Source organism: Zonotrichia albicollis, chromosome 3 (assembly GCF_047830755.1).
Source record: "Zonotrichia albicollis isolate bZonAlb1 chromosome 3, bZonAlb1.hap1, whole genome shotgun sequence".
In the NCBI taxonomy this organism is placed as follows: domain Eukaryota; kingdom Metazoa; phylum Chordata; class Aves; order Passeriformes; family Passerellidae; genus Zonotrichia; species Zonotrichia albicollis.
In genome coordinates, this window is record NC_133821.1 from 57,761,276 (window position 1) to 57,781,262 (window position 19,987).

At 37.3% G+C, this 19,987-nt stretch overlaps 1 protein-coding gene across 13 annotated transcripts in view; it reads right to left on the reverse strand.

Annotated features, from left to right (window-relative positions):
- RGS7 (regulator of G protein signaling 7) overlaps window positions 1-19,987 on the reverse strand; it is a 253,709-nt gene that overhangs the window by 56,929 nt on the left and 176,793 nt on the right. For all 13 annotated transcript variants that reach the window (XM_074537545.1, XM_074537547.1, XM_026793803.2 and 10 more), the window contains 4 exons: window positions 15,620-15,671; window positions 3,943-4,007; window positions 2,149-2,225; window positions 1,933-2,014 (listed from right to left, as the gene is read on the reverse strand). In XM_074537545.1, coding sequence (XP_074393646.1) covers window positions 1,933-2,014; window positions 2,149-2,225; window positions 3,943-4,007; window positions 15,620-15,671 — 276 coding nt within the window. The remainder of the gene's footprint in view (window positions 1-1,932; window positions 2,015-2,148; window positions 2,226-3,942; window positions 4,008-15,619; window positions 15,672-19,987) is intronic.

Below are 19,987 nucleotides of genomic sequence, written 5' to 3' on the forward strand. Positions count from 1 at the left end.
CTAAGGACCAGGGTGCCTGCAAGAAAACCCCAAAAAAATTTATTTACTCACCTTCAACCAACCAACCAACCAAAAATAACAAAACATTTGATCCTCAAAACTTGTTTTCAGTAAAAAAAAAATTACATTGGAGTGGATTTTGAACTATGTTGTCACTGCCCCTAGCCTCTGAACTTTTATCAAAAGGTGAAACGCTGTAAATAAAAATAAGCATTATATTATACACAGATTCTTATCCAAACATCACCTTTAAAAACTGTTTAAAAATTTTGTTCTCCAGAGTTGCAGTAGCGTTTCTGTAATTTTTTGGGAGGCCTTTTGGAGGCTTGAAAATCCATTACAAATTGAAACTAGCTCTAGCATCACCCTCCTCTTTTCAGTCTTTTTGTGTTTTATCTTTTGTTCTTTTCAAAAGAAGCTTCTGGATTTTACTGTGACAGTAAATTTATAATGGTGTTTTTAAAAATAATATTATTTCACTGACTGTTGAGAGGAGCAGTTTAACCAAAGTATGAACCTCTCCATTCATCTATTTATAACTTCTAAAGCCAGGACCTGCATTGCTGACTGTAAGCCAGCCTTTTGCCTCTGATATTTCCTAGGTATGTTTACAGCCAGATTAAAAACATCTGCTGGACCAGGCAGATTTATCCACAGTTCAGCCAAAGCTCTTAATCAGATTCAATTTCCTCTTTTCCTGGTCCCTTTTACTCTCTTGAAGCTTCAACAATGCATCTCTTCCAAACCTGAAAATAACATCTCATTCTCAGATTCAAAACCTTTAGATCCATTTCTGCAGCAAATATAAAAGCTCTCTTCACCTTCACAGGTCTCAGGTCCATAGATACTTTGTGTTTATTCCCTATGTAGCTCCAGCCTACATCAGATGGAAAATCACTTTCTGATCTCCTTCCTTGTTTTGTGTCAGTGATTAGACAATAATATCCCAGTCTTTTTGAATCTATTTCCTGTGGCAGGAATTTTTCACATCAAGTTATTTTTGCTATCTGACAATATAAATCCTACCTAAAAATCCATCTCCTCTATGACCACTTCACTTCCACAGCTGCAAATGTAAGCTGACCATGATCAATTTATTATTTTGTATTTAAACTGTCTCATTGCATTCTATTCTTCCACATGTGTCATCACCTAATTTTACTTCCCCCACTAAAAGTAGCTTTCCCCAGTGTCAGAGCAAAAGATATAGTTCATATATGATTTCATTGGTAATGATACCAAACTGCATAAACAGGAAAGGAAACCTCAAATCTAAGTAAGGGAAAACAATATTGCTCTGTAGTAAAGCAAAAAAAAAAGTACAGTTTACTTGGAATTATTGTAACAATTGACATTCTTTTTCACAATTTTAGCACTCAAGTATAGTTGAGTATGTAAGAAACTTTCTTTTTTAAACCTCTGTTTCAGATGGACTTTGACAAAGAACTCAGACAAATCTTGTTTAGACAGTGACTCCCACAGCTCAAAGCCAATATTTAATCTTTATGTACTTCAAAAATAGCTTGGAAGCATAACTGGAATGAAGTTAAAAGGCTTAGCAAGCAAAAAAGAAGACTAAAAAAGAAAAATAGTCAGACTTATTTAAGAGTATTTTTAGTTATGCTGATAATTTTGGTTGTGTGACTCATACCCAGGAAACCTTTGAGATGATAATAGTCAAAGACAGGTACTTTTTGATTCAAAAAACCAGGCACAACACATCTATTCACTGAAAATCGTGAACTGGATGCAGACACATCTGAAGTCTGCAATACCAGATTCATATAAACTCAAGATCCTTACAAGAGGGAGGCAAGCCCTAACCCCTCACCCTGCTGCTGTTTTACTTGTGCCCAGGCCACCCCAAAGCTGCAGAGAAGGTGACATTTCAGCAGCCCTGCTCACAGACCCCATGGCCCCAGCAGCACTCACCACCGGACGGTGCACATCCCAAAATGCTCGCTCCTGACTGTCAAGAATCTTCCTCTCTATCTTGTCTCTCTTCTTGTCAACCCTGGCAATGTCACAGGACATTTAAAGGAAACAGTGTCAAGGACAGTAATTTTAAACATCAAAGGTGTCAAACCACTTCCCCTCCCCTCAAAAAATCATGCGACATGAAAACTGCACATCTCCAAAGGAACTTACTTTGCTTGTGCTTCAGCTTGCATAAAAATAAACTCCCATTTCCGAGCAAAAGCTCGCTGTAGCCTGGCCAAACTCTCCTGCAAATACATCACAATTTTAGCGGGTTAGCTTGCAAGTTATTTACTCCTTAATAGATTCTGACTTTATATTTCCCTCCTCTCCTCACCTCCCCCTCACCAAAATGTAATACAAGTCATGATATCTGTGTCAGTGTAAATGGACCTTACTTATCTGATATAAAGTTTGTTCTTGCCACCCAATGAGACGGAAGGCCTCGACTATTTTAGTTTTGAAACTCTGATAAAAAGGGTAGATGCATCCTTCAGCAGAACATGGGATTTCTGAAACATTTGTATATAGTGTGTGCTATTTTAGCAATTTTGAAATAGTACAAAGAAACATCCTTGTTTTGAAAGTATGTATCAATGAAAGATAACAGCAGCTATGTCCATTTGGATGATCCACATGACAATTCTTCATCAGTCATCCATGCAAATGGTTTCCACTGGACAGCGTTGGCTGCCATTTTTGGTAGTACAGTCAAACCTCCACAGCTATCCTCATTTTTAAAAGTACAGACTATAGTTCTTCAATACTGTACAGGAAATGTATCTATTCTGCAGCCTACTAATAATAACAGGAAGAAGAATTGTAAAATCATTGCAAAATTCTTTCTTCCATTGATGATGGAACATTTTCACTGTCTCCAACAGAGCTTTCTAAATCTCTTCCCAGTTTAAACAGCATGTATGCAGTCTCTTAAAAAAAGTGTTATTTTTACTATATTTCTATGCATTGCAAACATATCTCTGTGCCATACTCACTGAAAATGAAGACTACAGAAAGAGAAGAGCAGACTTTCTAGAGTTCTTGCCAATACCAGAAAAGGCTCTTATGGATTGCACATTGAAGGGGAGTTTTCTAAGACGTGTGAGTATAAAATTATGCATGTCCCACAGCGCAGCACACTGAAAAACAAGCTTGTGCCAAAAGAAGCAACGCAGTGTGTCAGCATGGTGCTGTGGCTGGAGTGTCTGGTGTGCTGAGAGGCCAGGCTGACTATCCTGCTATCAGGTCACAGCAGCACAGCTGGACAGCTTTCAGCCCAGAGACAGGGCTGTTCATGAATTTTGTGTTGACAGATTAATGAAAAATTCAGGAATTTTTGGGGGTAGAGTTGGAATTCGAGCCATCTCTCTTCTTATTTAATGCCATCCTCATCAGCTAATCCAACTCTCCCTTTTTCAAGCTCTTCCTGGCCCCAATTATCTTACCTTGCCCAAGGCACAGCACAGCTGTCAGGGAGTAGGAATGCCTCTAGTCTGAGCCTCTTTGCCTCTCATCTAGCTGATGGGAAAAGGCTCAAGTGTCAGCATCCCTTATAAAGAATGAGATTCACATTTCTACATCCATCAAGAGCTTTTGGAAATGTTGTCAGGGATCCTTTGTTCAAACCTTAGATGCTATAGAGAACAACCTCTTCCAAACACTCGTGGTGCAGCTGGGATTTGTGAAGTTATTTGCGATCCTGGCAAGGGGATCTGAGCAGAGTATGATTACAGATGGGCTGTATTCTCAACATTTGTCCAGTTAGCCTTCGTTATCATTTCTTAAATGGTGTTTGAGAGATGAGAGTGAAGGCTAACTGGACAAGCTTCTTCCAGCTTGTTACACCCACAAGCTGGAAGAACAGGATAACTGATAAATTTTCACAGCCCATAGTTCTCATGCTTCACATTATTTCACAGGCTCATCAGGCCCAGCAGAAAAATTTACTTTTTGCCAGGTACTTACAGCTTCATAGTCTGCTAGTTCTAGCCTTGCTTTGTTTTGCATTGTCCGCTTGCAGAGGTAAACAGCTGGAACAGAATAAAATAAACAGAATTTGCCACCATCTCACAAACATGGCAGATGAGAAATAAAGCTTCATGTCTGGCTTAAAGCTAGCTTTATTGTTTGATTTCTCCCTTTGTTCTAGAAAGCTTTAAATATGGGATCAAGGCTACCAGGATTGTAACTGAAATGATGGATCAGATACATAGGTTCATTAAATAATAATAAAATCTGCTTTATGCAACAGACATCATGTGCAAAATTCATGAGGTACTTAAGGTCAGGGCTTTTTAATGGCCAGGGAACTAGCACATTAAAGAAAAATGGCAAAGACATTTTTCAAACTGTCTGTGTATAAATCATAATGCATAAGAGTTTCAGCAGGAGCTGCTGCTGTATTAGTCAAACAGGATTGTAAGACCACAAATACATGTTTTTATTTATTTTGAGTCTATATTTAGAAAACACAAACTTTCAACCTAAGAAGATTTTAGCTAAAAAATAATTCTAGATAAAATTCATGTCTCATACAGATTAGTCTGCTATAACCAATACTTAAACTAGAAAATAATGTAAGACCTAAAAATGAAAAAAAAGCGTCATCTGCTACATATGAGAAAAAATATTCTTTCATTTATTTTCTAAATCAAAAAATCCTTCAGAAGACCTGTCCTTCCTCCACTTCATTTAGACAGAATGCAGAATCTTTAGTAATAAAATGGTAAAGTGCATTTTCAATAGACCTTATTTAGCAGCAAATACTTTCCAAAAAACTCTGAATATTTTACAGACTCCCCGACCAGTGAGTGCAGTACAATTCCTAATTGGAATTCTATCCTAATTCCTACCCACTTCATTACTTCAGAGCACTGCTCATGTGAGATGGATGAATCTTTTGATCAGATTAGGTGATAAAACCTTAACTTATCTCCACAATCAGCAAAAAGAGCCCATAGTTGCTGGTTGTGCTTAGGAATGTTCCTACTGCCAGCTGGTCTAGTACAGAAGCAAAGCCTCTCTGGGAAATAACTTCACACAGGAACTTAACTCTTCCTAACTAGGAAGAAGGATGTGCTCATCTTACATGTAGGTTTGAATATTAAGTTAGTCAACCCAAATATAATTTAAGATGCCATGGAAATATTTATTCCTGACAAGATACCTGCAAATGCATGCAAACCCACTGCAGTGAATGCTCTTTTAGTTGAATTGATTACAAGCACTTCTACCTGCAATTAAAGGTGTTACTTGATGTAAAATGAGTTCTATTTTAATAAATTTTTTTTCTTTTCTTCCCCTCCTCTTTTTGTGTGTATTATTTGGTGTACTTCATTTTATAATATTTCACTTTCCACTCTCATAAGAAGCCACGGTCTCTTTCTCTATTCCCTGCCCCCCCACATACCCTCTGGTTCCAAGGCAGTTTCTGTGTCTACAAAATCTACAAAGACAGATCTAGATCCACGTCACACAGAGCAGACAGAGAGTTTCTATAGCTTTCATGCATTGCAACATATTATACACTTACACTAATGCATTGGCATGCATGCTGAAACATCACAAAAAGATGAGGGCATGAATTTTGGACCCTTTGTACCTAGGCTGCATTCACAATTAGTACACTGGTAAGAGATTCTTGAGGAGAGAGAAAGTCTTTGTCATTTCACTTCTTTTAAGATGAAGTATTTTCCTCTTTTCCTTCAAAGTTGGTTATTTCATTGAACAAGAAAAAAAATTCCTAAGCCCCTTGTAAATATTAGCAATAAAATACACACTTTATATAATGTGTAGACAGTTCTGAGAATTCCAGGAGTCAAAATTTTCTCTACCAATTTAATACCAACAGAACAGAAACAATAAAAGCTCCCTGTTCCTGCACTTGATCAAAACTTTTAAAGCACATTCTTATAGTCCCAGTGCAGACACTTTTAGTTAGTTTAGCTCTTCCTTGAGTCCAATTGTGGGCAAATATTGGGATAATATTTCCTGCTACTCCTACAAAAATTCTTGTTTCAGAGGTAGCTGACTGCTCATCTTTCTGTCAGGATAGGTTGCATCAAAGAAGTATCTTCAGATAAGAGAGATTTCAACACCAGAGAAACAACCAGCAGGTCACCAGGAGATGAATTAGCTCAACACATTATTAATTTAATGCTGGGTCTTTACTGTGTAACTCTACTGCAGTTATTTTCCCTGCAGGGTTCTTTTAATGACACTCTTTGCTCCCAATCCATAGTAAGGAGTCCATATAAAGGTGTTTAGTTTTCATTATGAGCATAACTTGGCAGGACTCAAAAAATCATATTTATCCCTCATACCCTTTTTTTTAAACTTAAATGTCCAGATACTTTCCCCTTCAGAGGAGTCTGATGGTTAAAACAGCTGTGGCTTGGATTCCTTTATCAGAAATGTTTCTATGTGCCACTGTGAATAAGGTAGAATATGCCTAAGGAGAAATTACTATTGTGAAAAGTACAGCATATCCACTACTGTCGGAGGAAAAAGTGCTGGAGGACATTCCTACTCTGACTCAATTTATTGCCATTGCTTTGTGCTAACAATTACATCCTATAAAAGTGCATGTTTGAGCCTCTATTCAACAGCTAACTGTACTGCCACGAAAAGCTGGCAGCAGCTCAGGAATTTGTCTTCACCAGTTTATGCTATCTATCACATTATTTGGCTTATCTGTAAAAAAAATCAGTAGCAGGTTGGAAAGCAAGAAAGTGAATATCCACCCTCATTTTCAGCCAGATCATTTGAAGATGTAGAGTAGTGAGGTTTTGTTTTTTGACCTTCAGGACAATGACATTTGAAATATGGATTGAAATATGGTACCTTTCACAGGCACCACTCCTTTTCTGCACCAAATCACACATGGAGTAAGTGTACTTGTCCAGTAGCTGGACTTTGAGGATGTCAATCAATTTCCCTCTCAAAGCAGAGTCAGGATCTCGCAGAATTTCAGTGAATTACAGTGTCTGCTTTTCCAATCCCACATGTTGACAGTGCTTTTAAAGCTTCACAAGAAGTGCAGCCTGTAGGAAGGATCTCCAGCTGAAGCTCTCTATTTCTTTATATAGCTCTCTACTTATCTATCCCACAAAACTCCTGGTCAGGGCCCTCAGAACACCAAGGATCTGTAATTCCACCAAGGACCCCATCCAGGGGTTCCACTGAGGCCTGTACCCAGGAATTGTGCTCAGGCCTAGCTGCTGCCCCTGGCACAGGCTCAAGTCGTGTTGTAGATAGACCAGCCCTGTAGCCTATCCATGCTGCTACCTCGTTCCTGCCTGCACTCTTGCCAACCTCAGTTCTTGCCTACCTGCCCTTCCTTGCCCCTCCCTGACAAGAGTGCTGAAAAATGTTCACCATGGGGATGAATGATATGCAAGGAACAGGGTCTGATTAATAACATCAATTTGCTAAATATGGACTGCCTTATACACTTATTTTTAGAGCCAGTGTATTCTGATGGATTTTGCAATCAACATAATTGCCTCTACTAAAGTGAATTATGTATTAGATACTATAGCTTGTGCTTTAGAAGTGACTATTACCATGAGCAAACAGATTTGCCAATAATTTTAAAGGCTGTATTAATTTGTAACATTTCATAATGAAAGATGGTCAGTGATGTTTATAAATGGGTATTTGAACAAGAAACAAGTGTTGAAATACATTCCTGTAGCTATGCAGTAAATACAGTCTACTTGCTCTCGAAAATTCTGTTCAGGCATTCAGAAAATGTGGGCAATCTGAGAGTTTCAAGTGAGACTACAAAGCCAGAGTTGCATAGAGAGGATGCCTGTACTTTGCCTCTTGCAAGTTTTTAAACTGTCACATCCAAAAAAAACCAAACCATTTTCATGGTTCGCTACTTGTTTCCTATTCTTGACAGTTCACTTGCATTTGAAAGCTCCTATGAAACCTCAATAGATTTTTTTTCTTTAGATAAGATCATAGAGATTTATGACATGCTTCATTCTAGCTCAGGAAACTGGACTGAGTACACATTATATTATAGTTACTCAAAAAAAAAAAAAAACACAAAAAAAAAAAAACCACAGAACTTTCACCCAAAACCCACACTGAGGAATTTTATCTTATTGCTAAACAGGGGCTAAATCTTCCCTTTTGCCACAGTGGAGCAAAGGCCACAGCTAAATTCAATGGGAGTTCAACTGGGCCTCTGAAGACCACAGACTATGGCACCTGCACCCCTCCCACCACGCACACAAACTCCTTCCATAACCGTGCCAGTGGGATCACAGCCGGATTCACACAAGTGTGCTTTCACTGACCACTTGTTATCTCCACTGAGGCCAGGCTAAATTTATGTACTCCCTGAGCCAAAGTCCTGTTTTCAGAGCCAGTGTGTTATAAGCCTAGTCTGTATCTAAGAGCAAAGAAAAAAGCAAGTACTGCAAGGTCTAAGGGTTTCAAAGTGCCCTGCAGGCAGGCAGTTCTCCCTCTATATGCAAGTGCCTGCTGCAGATGGAGAATTACAGGACAATCAGCACAAAACATGACTGCAGGATGGAAAGCATGAAATTAACTCTTTTATTTAAACATTGGGATTTCTAGGGCTATTTCATACCATCTTTAGGTCACCTCTGCTTTTAGTCTAGAAAAAAAAATTGCCCTTAGCAACAGCTATTGAGTTTCACTTAGTCTTAAAAATGGGTCACCACAGAGCCCTGTGTATCTACCAAAGAACCATACTCTTAAGTAAAGGCTAATAAAATTAATTTAGAAGGAAGACCATGATCAGGTTTATTTGCATTAAATTGCCAAATCATCAAAACGTTAACTTATGAAACACTTTTCTCCATTTCTAGTCTTTACTCTTTGATCCTATTCTTTTCCCATAACACTTCAGGAAAGCAATTCAATTATAGATTTACACAAGCAGAGGACTTTTTTACATAAACAAAGGGCAAGAAAGAACCCAAATTTCAAACTACCAAAGAGATCAAGAATTAGAAAAAGGCTAATTCATCTTCAACATACAGAAGTCCCCAGATGATGTTGCCCTTGGAAAACTCTGCCAAGGCGACAAAAAACTGGTATGGGAGAAAGGTCACCCAAGATCAGACTAAGAATATCCAATTGTCAAATACGACTTAAAACTACATCCATTGAATCATTTCATGCTTCTTGATATTATCATAATGCTTTCAACTTTCCATTATGGTTATATTTTCAGAGAGTCAGAAAGCCTACAGCTCCAGGGACAATGGGCAGGAAAAGGCATGCAAAGTAGAGCATGTCAGAGTGCCAGCATTGCTGCCTCCACAGCCTTCTAACCTGGACCTCCCACGGTGATGGGGACCTCAGCCTCAGCACTAAGATTCCATTAGGGTCAGCATTCAAATAGCCACAGTGCCCACAGGGACCCCAGTGCTGGAGAAGACGTGAGACAAGCCACAGTGATCACAGCAGCACACCAACACTGCCTCCTCCACACCTTCCTAATCTGGGACACTTGTGGTGACGGGATCAGGGAAAGTCACAGGAGGAGGGGTTGAGGTCCCTTGGCTTTTCAGCCTAGAAAAGAGAAGACTTAGGGTAGATCTCATTGCAGTCTACAGCTTAATTTTTAGAGGAAGAGGAGGGGCAGGCACTGATCTCCTCTCTGTAGTGACCCGCGACAAAGCCAGAAGTTGTGTCCAGGGATGTTCAGGTTGGATACATGGAAAAGGTTCTTCACCCAGAGGGAGGTTGGGCACTGGAACAGGCTCCCCAGGGAAATGGTCACAACACCAGCCTGACAGAGTTCCAGCAGCATTTGAACAATACTCTCAGGCACATGGTGTGATTCTTGGGGTGTCCTGTGCGAGGCCAGGAGCTGGACTTCAATTATCCCTGTGATTCCCTTCCAATTCCTGACATTCTATGAAACTTATTTAGTTTACTCAACATAGAAACTTAAAAGCAATTAAAAAAAATCCAAGTTATGTTTAGAAATATCAGAATTCTGTTAAGAAACTTTATTTTTATTATTAGAGGACCTAGATGCAGATTATCAATGCTTTTGAAACAGTACTGCAGAAACATGTACTTGCATCAGTTACTCTTTCTTATGTGTGCATCCATGTGCATTGACCAAATACATTTTTCATGCTCTTCATACAATGGGAATAAGTTACAATTTTATGGAAAGAATCATTCAGGTAAGCACAAAACTCTGAAGTGGTGAGATGACTGGAAAGCCTTATCTGGAAATGCCTTCTGGTTACAGAGGCCTCATTGCAGTGATTTGTCAATGTCAGAATCAGCAAGGATCAGAACAAAACTCAAGGCCATGCTTGTTGAAGTGAGACTTTCATCATTTATATAACAGAGGTAGCTTCTAATGAGTGAACAATGTCTTTATGCAGAGAAATATAATGGTATATTAATTCAGAGTGGGAAAAAACACTATAGGTAACCTCTACCACCTCTCTGCTAATGTAAGTGTCCTTCCTAAAGCTCATTTGATTTGATCCTACCCAGATCAAATTTTATGCATAGCAAGCACTGACAGTAGTCACATTTTTCCTGAGAGGCTGTTATTCTTGGTAGACTGTAGTGACACTTAGTCCTGTCACCAAGATCTTAGTCAATATATTATGTATATATAGCTTCCTAAAGGCAAGTCATTCACTTAAGGAGTCACAACTCAGTCTTAGAAACAGTTTAATAAATTACTTGAGATCTGGTAGGAAAAGTCTGTTTCTTACTACACCAAGAAATCCAGAAAATTTTGAGAGATGTGTCCTTAACAGAGGGATCTGTATTAAGGACTTTAAAGAACAGATTGAGGGAGTCATTGCTGACATAGTCTGACATTAGCTGTAAAAAAAAAAAGGGAACTGAGAATCAAGATTTGAGATTATAGAATGGCAGAGCTCTCCAGAAACTATTCACACATTCTTTGTAAATTCTCATGGCATGAATTGGAACAAATATTTTATATATGTATATATATGACAATTTGTATCAAAAGTGCTTCTCTGCTACCAGTTTTGCCCCAAGCTATTGACTCATAGTTATGGATTGATTTTCAGAGATGCTGAGAACATGCAGTGTTCCAGCAGAGTTCAGTTAAGCAATAGGGATCAGTATTTCTCAAATACAAATTGCTTACTAATAAGCTGTTGCCAAGGAAATCCTTCCTGTGCATTTGGGCAATGAAAATATACAATGCATTCTCCACACAGTTCTTCCAAACAGTCACTCTATGGTAAAGGATATAGAAATACAAGTGAGAGAGGAAATTCCTGAACTACTCAAATTTTCATAGAGGAATTTGAAGCTAAGCATGGAAAACAAGCAGGCAAGAGACTCCAAAGAGAAAATTATATGAAAATTTTCAACATATGAAAAACATGATACATGACTGCAGTTACTTTTTGTGCAATATGTACTTTTTAGCATTACTGTGGGTTAAGGAGAGAAGAGGGAAATGAGCCAGCTGACATGGCTCATGTTCAGAACAGAGCAGAAGAGACAAAGCATGGAGAAGCCTCTGTCAGTTTATTTTTAAAGTATCTCACACTTTAAAAGGGAGCAATTAATTAAGACTTACCCCATCCCCCATAATTGTTCTAATTTCCTAGGAGATTGCCTTTGTAATACTTTGTAGTGACTTTATTTGGGAGGCTACTGAAAATATGTTACATTTTCAAAACTTGTCTTTCAACAGAATTTAAGAAATTGCTTTGAAGATAGAGAAAAACAGTCTCATTTAGCATCACTTAAAGATCACATGGTCAAGTGCCCTTAAACTTATGTTGCATTATCAATTATCTACTGTGTTCTCCATAACTCACCAAACTCACCAACATTTTGCAGTCCTCCTCCATTTTTAACTCATTTGAGAGAAATGCACACAAAAAAATTTGCAATGCTCAAACATCCTGTTGCAACTATATAGACACAGTTGACTTTCTGTCTTCTAGTATGTTCAAACATCCTTAAGACTATTACTGATATGTCAAAGATTGTTTTGGGTGCCCTCTGATAGTAGGGCACTATCAGCAAAAGTTCACTAGAGAAAATGAATAGAAGTTACTAATTCTTCTTATTTTATGTCTGAAATTCTTACAATCCTCTTACATATTCACAAATATGTTAAATTAAGCCTAAAGAATTGAAAAAAAGACAAATTTCCATTTTGTTGTGAATGGAATTTTTCCCTAACATTTCATAGTTTCTACTTATTCAAAAAAGAGGACAGTAATGGACTAAATGCCTCAAATTTGCAACAGCTGTGAGTCACTAAACCTCCAAGAGAACCTGACAGGTTCCATTAGAACTGAGACCAAATGCACATTGAATAACAACATCATATGTGGCATTATATCTCCCCTTTCTGGGATGCAATTGTCTTAATTAGCTCCTCTATTTAACTAATCCTTAATGACATGACCTGTTTATAACATGCAGTAAAAATTGTATCTGTAACAAAAGAGAAGATAATTCCAAGCAGGTCACATGCTCAGCCACTAGCTGTGCCTATTTCAAGAGCCAGTTTTTCTGAATTGAGATCCAATTCTGTTTGTCACAAAAACACATTCAGGAACATGACTTAACTCACAGGAAAAAGCAAATTTATTTGAACTACTCTAGCCTTAATAATAGTAGTTGTTATCATTATTACTTATTTTCACTAACATAATCACTCTAAAACCAATGGGATTCTACAAAGAACAACATGTCCTGCCTGGGTGGACTCCAAGCCATATGGCACTAAAACAGAACTTCAACAGATGGAACTTAAGGACCTGCCTTTGTAAAAATTATTTGCAATTTGAGGAATCTCTCTTGACAACACTTAAAGCATGATTTTCAAGAAAAAGTAGGAAGATTTTCAGCACTTTAAGAAAACTGACTGTTTCTCAGCTACTTCAGAATGATCATAGTCAATATTTTGGAAATTACAATCAAAAGGCTATTTTCCATTTTGACATAAAATAACTTAATCCAAGCCCTCTTTTTGCCACTACGACGTAGCAGTGCACTACAGCTTTATTATCAGAGTGTGTCTGTGACATATTGGAAGATTCTGTTTGTAGATCTTTTTCATTTATACTTTCCACAGAAAAATACTTTTTAAGGCAAATAATTGCTATTACAAGCCTATATAGATCAAATTATATTTTATAGAAGATATTAACATGTTTGCAAATATGTAAGGATTATTTTTTTCTTAGTTAGTTCTGGCAATAAACTAACACACGGTATCTCAATCTCATTTAATTTCTTGTTTAAGATAAATTATTTTCCTGGCAGTATGTTACATTCTGGACAGTAGCTCAGTTATGGATGAGTAAAGATGAATGGTTAGGATTAATTTTTAAATTAAAATAAAATAAAATTCTAGAGTATTTCCAATGGCTAGTTAAAATAGGTTAATGGCAAAGAAATTTATTTGCCTTGTTAGTAATTCTGATCAAGGAAGATTACAGAGGGAGTTTGCTTTTTCCTGCTCTTGAGACACTTCTAATGCCTGCCACTAAAAATTGCCTCAGTCAATAATTTTAGAGGGCCCAGTTTTAAGCTCGTTCAAGACAAGTCCATGAAATTGGTAGCACTACACAGCATCATAATGCATGACAAGTATGAAATGCATTTGCATATCTGCAATAACATAAATTCTATGTACTATATTTTCCAGGAAATAACAATTACCATGAAAATCTGCAGAATGTGCAAACCTACTTTAGCTTTATTTTGGTTCCTTAAACATTTTGATTAAATATATTGATTTTCCTGCATTCCTCTGATCACCATTGTTTACAAGGGAAATCCTAATCTCTGGGATTTGGATGATGCTAACCTAATAAAAACATTATTGAAAAGGTGCCTTAAAAGTTTATTTTCCTGAAAATGCCCCAGCATTATCCAGCTCTGGTGACCTACAGTCCCCTTTGGTAGCTCCAGTACAATGCTCTGGCCCTGCTGCATGGGGAGGCTGTGGGTCTGTTTCATACAGGACTGCACTTCTGACTCATGACACTGAAGGAGCAATGTGATAGCAAGATTGGAGGGTTTGTTTCCCTTCCTTGCCCCCTCTGCCACCAAAGAGCTTACCTCAGCAACTGAAACATATTTAAATCTCAAAAGCTCTGAAATGAGTAAATTTACTGTTCAACAAAAGCACCTCCCTGCATGATGAAGACGCTGATTCCAAGTTTAATTCTGTATTCCTGGCATGCAAACCTGGACACATTATAGAAGATTTCTACTTACTAAAGTTTATAATTCATTGACCAATCCACTGATCAGGTATGACAGGAAAGTTAGTATCTCCTACTTTAGAATAAAGGACAATAATATAAACTTTCTCAGCCTGATCTGAAATTCAGACATGGTAAGCATGTAATTATGTATTAAAACCATCCCAGTAATGTGATACATTATAGCTGAAGAACTCAATGTCTCTTAAACCAGTTAATTACTTGCTGATCTTTAACATATTAGGTGACTTTAATGAAGTAATAAATGGTAAATCAATCATTTTTCCTTTAGTGACTATTTTCCTCATACAGAGTGGCTCAGCACACACATATGGTAACAATCCCTCTTCCTTGGGAGCTCTCAGTAACTATTTACTGGACATCTTCAAATATCAGTGAAAAATTGAACACTTTTCTACTCCAATAGGATGACGAAATGGTCACATTTTCAAACTATACCTTGGAGACATGCAGCTCTGCTGAGCGTTTCAGCTTAAAATTACTTTATTTGGCAATGTATTTGAAATTAAACTGAGCCTGCTCTAAAAAGGAAGGAAGAACTTATTGGAACCATCCATCCCGAAGTCTTTGGCTCCCAAGGGCAGAGAATCCAAATTACAAGTGAACATTCACCTACATTTCGGAAAAGCTGTAAAATAAGATATTCATGGTCTGAAGTTTTGAGAACATAACCTATCATGTACATGCTCAGTTACCTGGTCTTCAGATGAGCTCAGTACTTACAGTTTGGATTAGAATGAACAGGAGGCTGCTCATGGATACACTTTCTTTAAAAAATAGGTCACTATTTGAGTACAGAAGAAGTACAGAATCTGTACAGAAGTACAGAATTTGTTATAATTTTTAATAATATATTTTCCTAATACATTGCTCCCAAGTCACGGGCAAATAAAAAATAAACTGTATTTTCCAATACAGTTCATATTAGAACTATAATAGTTTCCATAATCACTAATTTTCCACATGGTGTATATTGAAGATAAGAGTTTTAAACTAGGCAAATCTTTGGTTCTCAATCTCATAATAAGCATTGCACAACCATCAATAAAGTCTCCTCTGCTTCACTGAGATTCTCTCATTGTAAATAATCACACTTGCTGGAGCAAACAGAGAATATAAATAGTAAGGTAGATTTTGATGACTCTTGACTTTTGGGGCTTGGGCTCTTTTCTTTTTTCCTCAGATCCACTCCAAAATATGACTTTGATAAGCTTCTGACAAACTTTGAAAAAGGTAGCAACATATTCATTTCAATATCAGTAGCTCTTGCACAGGAATTACATGACATATTATATTTTAAACAGTGGGATGAAACAAGACAGATTGCTGTGACACATTCATTAACAAAATGCGTAATTTCCAAAAGAAATAGGAAGTATTTCTACACTGACCATAGTCTGTGTTTTCCGGCTCCCAACAATTTGATGGCCAAAAATAGGGTGTCTATAGGCAAAAAAAAGAAGTAGGAAACTCAAGTTAGACAATACAAGCATTATACAGTCCTTGAATTGTTACTGGTTTTCAGAATAATTTTATATTTTTGGTAGATCTATTAACTGTTAACTTGACATTTTTAAAATTGGCATCAGAACAGAAAATTACATTTGTACACCTGTTTATCACACTAGACATTGAAAAAGAAATGACATTGAAAAAGAAAAAAAAGTGGGGTTTTTGTTTTCAAAGTTAAGGGAACAAAATCCACAAGGCTAGGTAATGGGGTTGTCTTTTACATTTTCCATAGAAATACATCTCTCATATGTCCTGGAGAATCAGGTTTAGAGGTATAAAGACAGAAGACGCTTTGAAGTTCATTCAGTTCTTGCTTTTTGAGAGTTTTCATTCACAGAATAATATTCAATTATCTTTCCCAGGTGTTATTTGTTTAACAGTGCCTCTAAAAACATCCTGTTTTCCCAAAGACATCAACACCTCCTTTTTAATAATTGTTTACTGGTTGTGATTTGAAATGTGGAGATTTTTTAAGGGAAAGACAAAGTATCAAAAACTACTTCAACACTATACTTATTAAGACTGTGCTACATGTATTGTTCAAAGAATTCACTTCAAACAAATGGAGAATATAAGACTGTATATATATTTTCATACAAATGACTTCATTTTTTAAATCACAACTTTTGGTTAAAATGGAAATTATTATAGCATTTTTATAGAGCACATAATCCCCATGCAGGCCATTCACTTAAGAGTCAGACTCAATGATCCCTGTGGGTCCCCTCAAATTCAGAATATTCTGTGACTGAGTCACGGATCTATACATAAACATATACACGCAGCTACAGAGAATTACATAATATTTGAGCAGTTGAATGCAACTCATTAAATGTGTGAAGTGGTTTGAGTTGTATTTCAAAACACAGGTGGTCCTTCAGGAAAACCTTCTGCTTTACTCTCTATTTCTTATTGTTTTTTTTCTCAAAAATCTCCCAGCTGCAAAAATGGAAACCTCTTTGCTGCCCACTTCCCTTCAAAACTGTTTTAATGTTAATCTGGAAACCAACAGGGCTGAAGGGTGACACATTCACAGCAATTGTCAAATTAAATATATATTGTGAAAAATCTCTTGGTTTTGTAACATTGACACATCAAATTTAATAGAACCAATTTAGAACTTGTTATTTATCAAGCAAGAGCAAAGACCTAAAGGATAAAAAAGGAGCTATCACAAGCTAACTTCAAAGGCTAAGATGTGTTTCTTAAAAGCCATTTGGTACATTTTAAGGGACCAACAATAAGTAATTCTCCAATCAACCATTCCTTCACAGTGCCACTGAAATCAAAATGACCAGTAGAAGCACATATGAGCACAAATAGAAAGAAGATTAACTCCTAAAGAATGAATTGCAGTACTCAGCGCATTTTGGAGAAGCAACTATAAAATTTAAAAAAGTGATTCATATAAAGCAAAAAGTCACCATCATTGAAATATACAGTTTACAAACTCAGGAAGTGAGAACAGTCCTTCCTTAGAGCACAAAATGTAAATCCAGAGAGGCCCAAGAAGAAAAGCACAGCTACATCATTTCTTTGCTAAAGGGAAGATTAACCTCTGTTTACAGGTTCAAGTAGAGCTTCTGAAAAAAGTGTGTAGTGAGGGTTCCTAAATACATAGAAGCCATATCTGCTCAAGCAGCTCTCCAGCTGAAACTCCCAGTTGTGGGCATACTTGCTGCAAAGTCCATATTAAAGCCCCTCATGCATACGTAGGATTTCTCATGACAAATTGCATATACTCCCATCCCAGTTGAAATTAAAAACAAATTCCATCTTCTGACTTAGGGAAAAATCCCAAAGGTTGCTTTCAGCACTCATTTCACAGCAGGCTATGAACAAATACTATATATTCACAACTATGTTAGTGACGGTAGAGGAGGACTCTCCTGTTTCATACATAAATGGAAAGCTATGTGTGGCCAGAGTACTTTTTTTCAGCATTTAGTTTAAATAACACATTTAAATTTTACTGAAACTTGCACTTTGGGGGTGAAGCAGTGTGGACACTAAACACAATATTGGAAAGGGGGCATGATCTTCAGTGTTGTGACTTTAGCTCGCTAGGAGGCAGAGGCGACCAAGGCTTTTCTGAAGGATAAAAAGGTACAACCTAAATGTGGAGAAGAGATTGAGGAAAAAGCAGAAAATAATGTGCTCATACTAAGGATGAGTGTAAGCATCTCTGCGTCAGGGAGATAAAAGCAGAAAAGTTAGAACATTAGTTTTAATTAGCAAAGCACACGACAAGCCATAATAAAAGGTTTCAAAGATGTGTGATATGGCAAGCAAAAAAGAAACCCCAATAAAGGCAGACATCACAAGATGAGAAAGGGGTTCAAATAACAGCTATTACAGATAAGTACAGAAGATCATTAAATGCCTTCCTTGTTTGAGTCTGCAGAAGGAGGAGATGGTGGGCAGACAGAGGTCTTTCACAGAGGCACGAGGTCTCCGTGCCGAGGCTCTGAGCCGGGCAGGCAGCGCTGTCTTTGCACTGACCCCTCTGGGATGCATTTAATGGGACTTGGAGAAGCGCAGCTCAGGGCTCAGCACTGCAGCACGGCCAGGGCTGGCCCCCAGCCAGCTGCCTCCCAGAGGGAACAGAGCTCAATTCTGCCTGCAATCAGCTCTGCCAACATGCCCAAAATTAATTTGGACATGGAGATAAGGCTACAGGGCAAAGCACAGGGCAAAAAAAATTTCAGAGAGGGAAATTTTTTTATGAGGTCAGACAGTTCAGGTTAGAAGGCTGATGAAATTCAGCACAGAAAGCTTAAGGATTTTTTTGTGTTTTCACACTGGTAAACTGTGTTTATTTCCAAAAAAGCAAAAAAAAAAAAACCTCACCAAGCTAAAGAACGACTCCTGGCTCCCCAGGACTGTGATTTATATGCATGTGTAAATATTTTGATGAAATACTTCCTCTGGTATTTTTCTTTCTCCTCTATCTCCAGGACTTTGTAACAATGACTATATAACTGATGAGAGTTATCAAAAGTACTGAATTGTCTGCATGATGTTTGAAGGGGTGCAATTACCTGAAGGGTAGTTTATACATGGAAAAATATTCATTCAAGTAACCTTTGAAACATGGACAGTTATTTTTAAAAATATTGCATAAAGCAGAGGAGCTTCAGAAGATTACAGCAAAGGGAAGAGATGTATTTCCAGAAAAGGTATAAATCTAAAATTTTCTCTTTTATAATGTTTCTATGTCCACTCTTTAGATTGAACAGGTGTAATACTCTATATGTTTCCAATCTTTGAAAGCTAAGGATTGCTAATATTTAGATTTTTCAAAAGCATATTAGGTCACTGACAGTGCAAAATCCCTACTAGTAGAGAAATAAACATTAGATGCTATGTATTTTTACCAAGGCAAAGTCCTACATTACTTTGTTACCAGCTAGTGAAGACTTATGGTATCACCCTAAGATATGTGCTCAAATACAGCTACAGCTGCTGATAAAGTTGTATTCAAAGAGTAGATATCTAACATACATTTTCAAAGCAGGAAATAGCATTGATGTGTGCAGAGATTAGGAAAACTCTCCTAAAAAAGGGCAAAAAATAGGATGAGGTACAGACAAAGATTTAAACAGAAAGAAAGTCCAAAACATCAAGGAAAAAAGATCTTTGAAAATTCTGGATGTAACAGAAGCTTGATGTAAAAATCAGTTTCTGTTTAATGGACTTTGGCAATGCTGTGATTGTATGGACAAAAAGCACCAACGATCAACATGCATGTAGTTAAAATTACTGATATTTTTCCAAAGGAATATTCCACATTTTCTTGTCTAATTGCTTGGCTTTAACAGTCATAAAATTCTGGTCTTAATCTGAAATATACCTTGTTCCTTATAGACATCAAACAGTTAAATCACATAACATGTGACCATAATGCAAGTGCTGAGCTTACATTTCCACTTCTGTTCCAAAGTCTCCGCACAATTTCACGCTCCAGATATTTAACAATCTCTGAGAAGAACTTGCTAGGGAGGTTATCCATGAAGACTTTGGGAAAAAGATTTGCTTTGTTCAACACAGAAGGATTAGGAAATAAAAAGAGTCCAATAAGAAGATCCCTGGTCTAATGGAATGAGGTCAGGAATGAGAATAGGAGGCATGTGCAAAGGAAAAAACCTGCCTGTTCTGATCTGTTCTATTAAAAATATCCCACAGCAATGCAGGGAGGCTCTGCTCACATAAATCACCTTCTAAATTGCTGGACTATGCAAACAAAG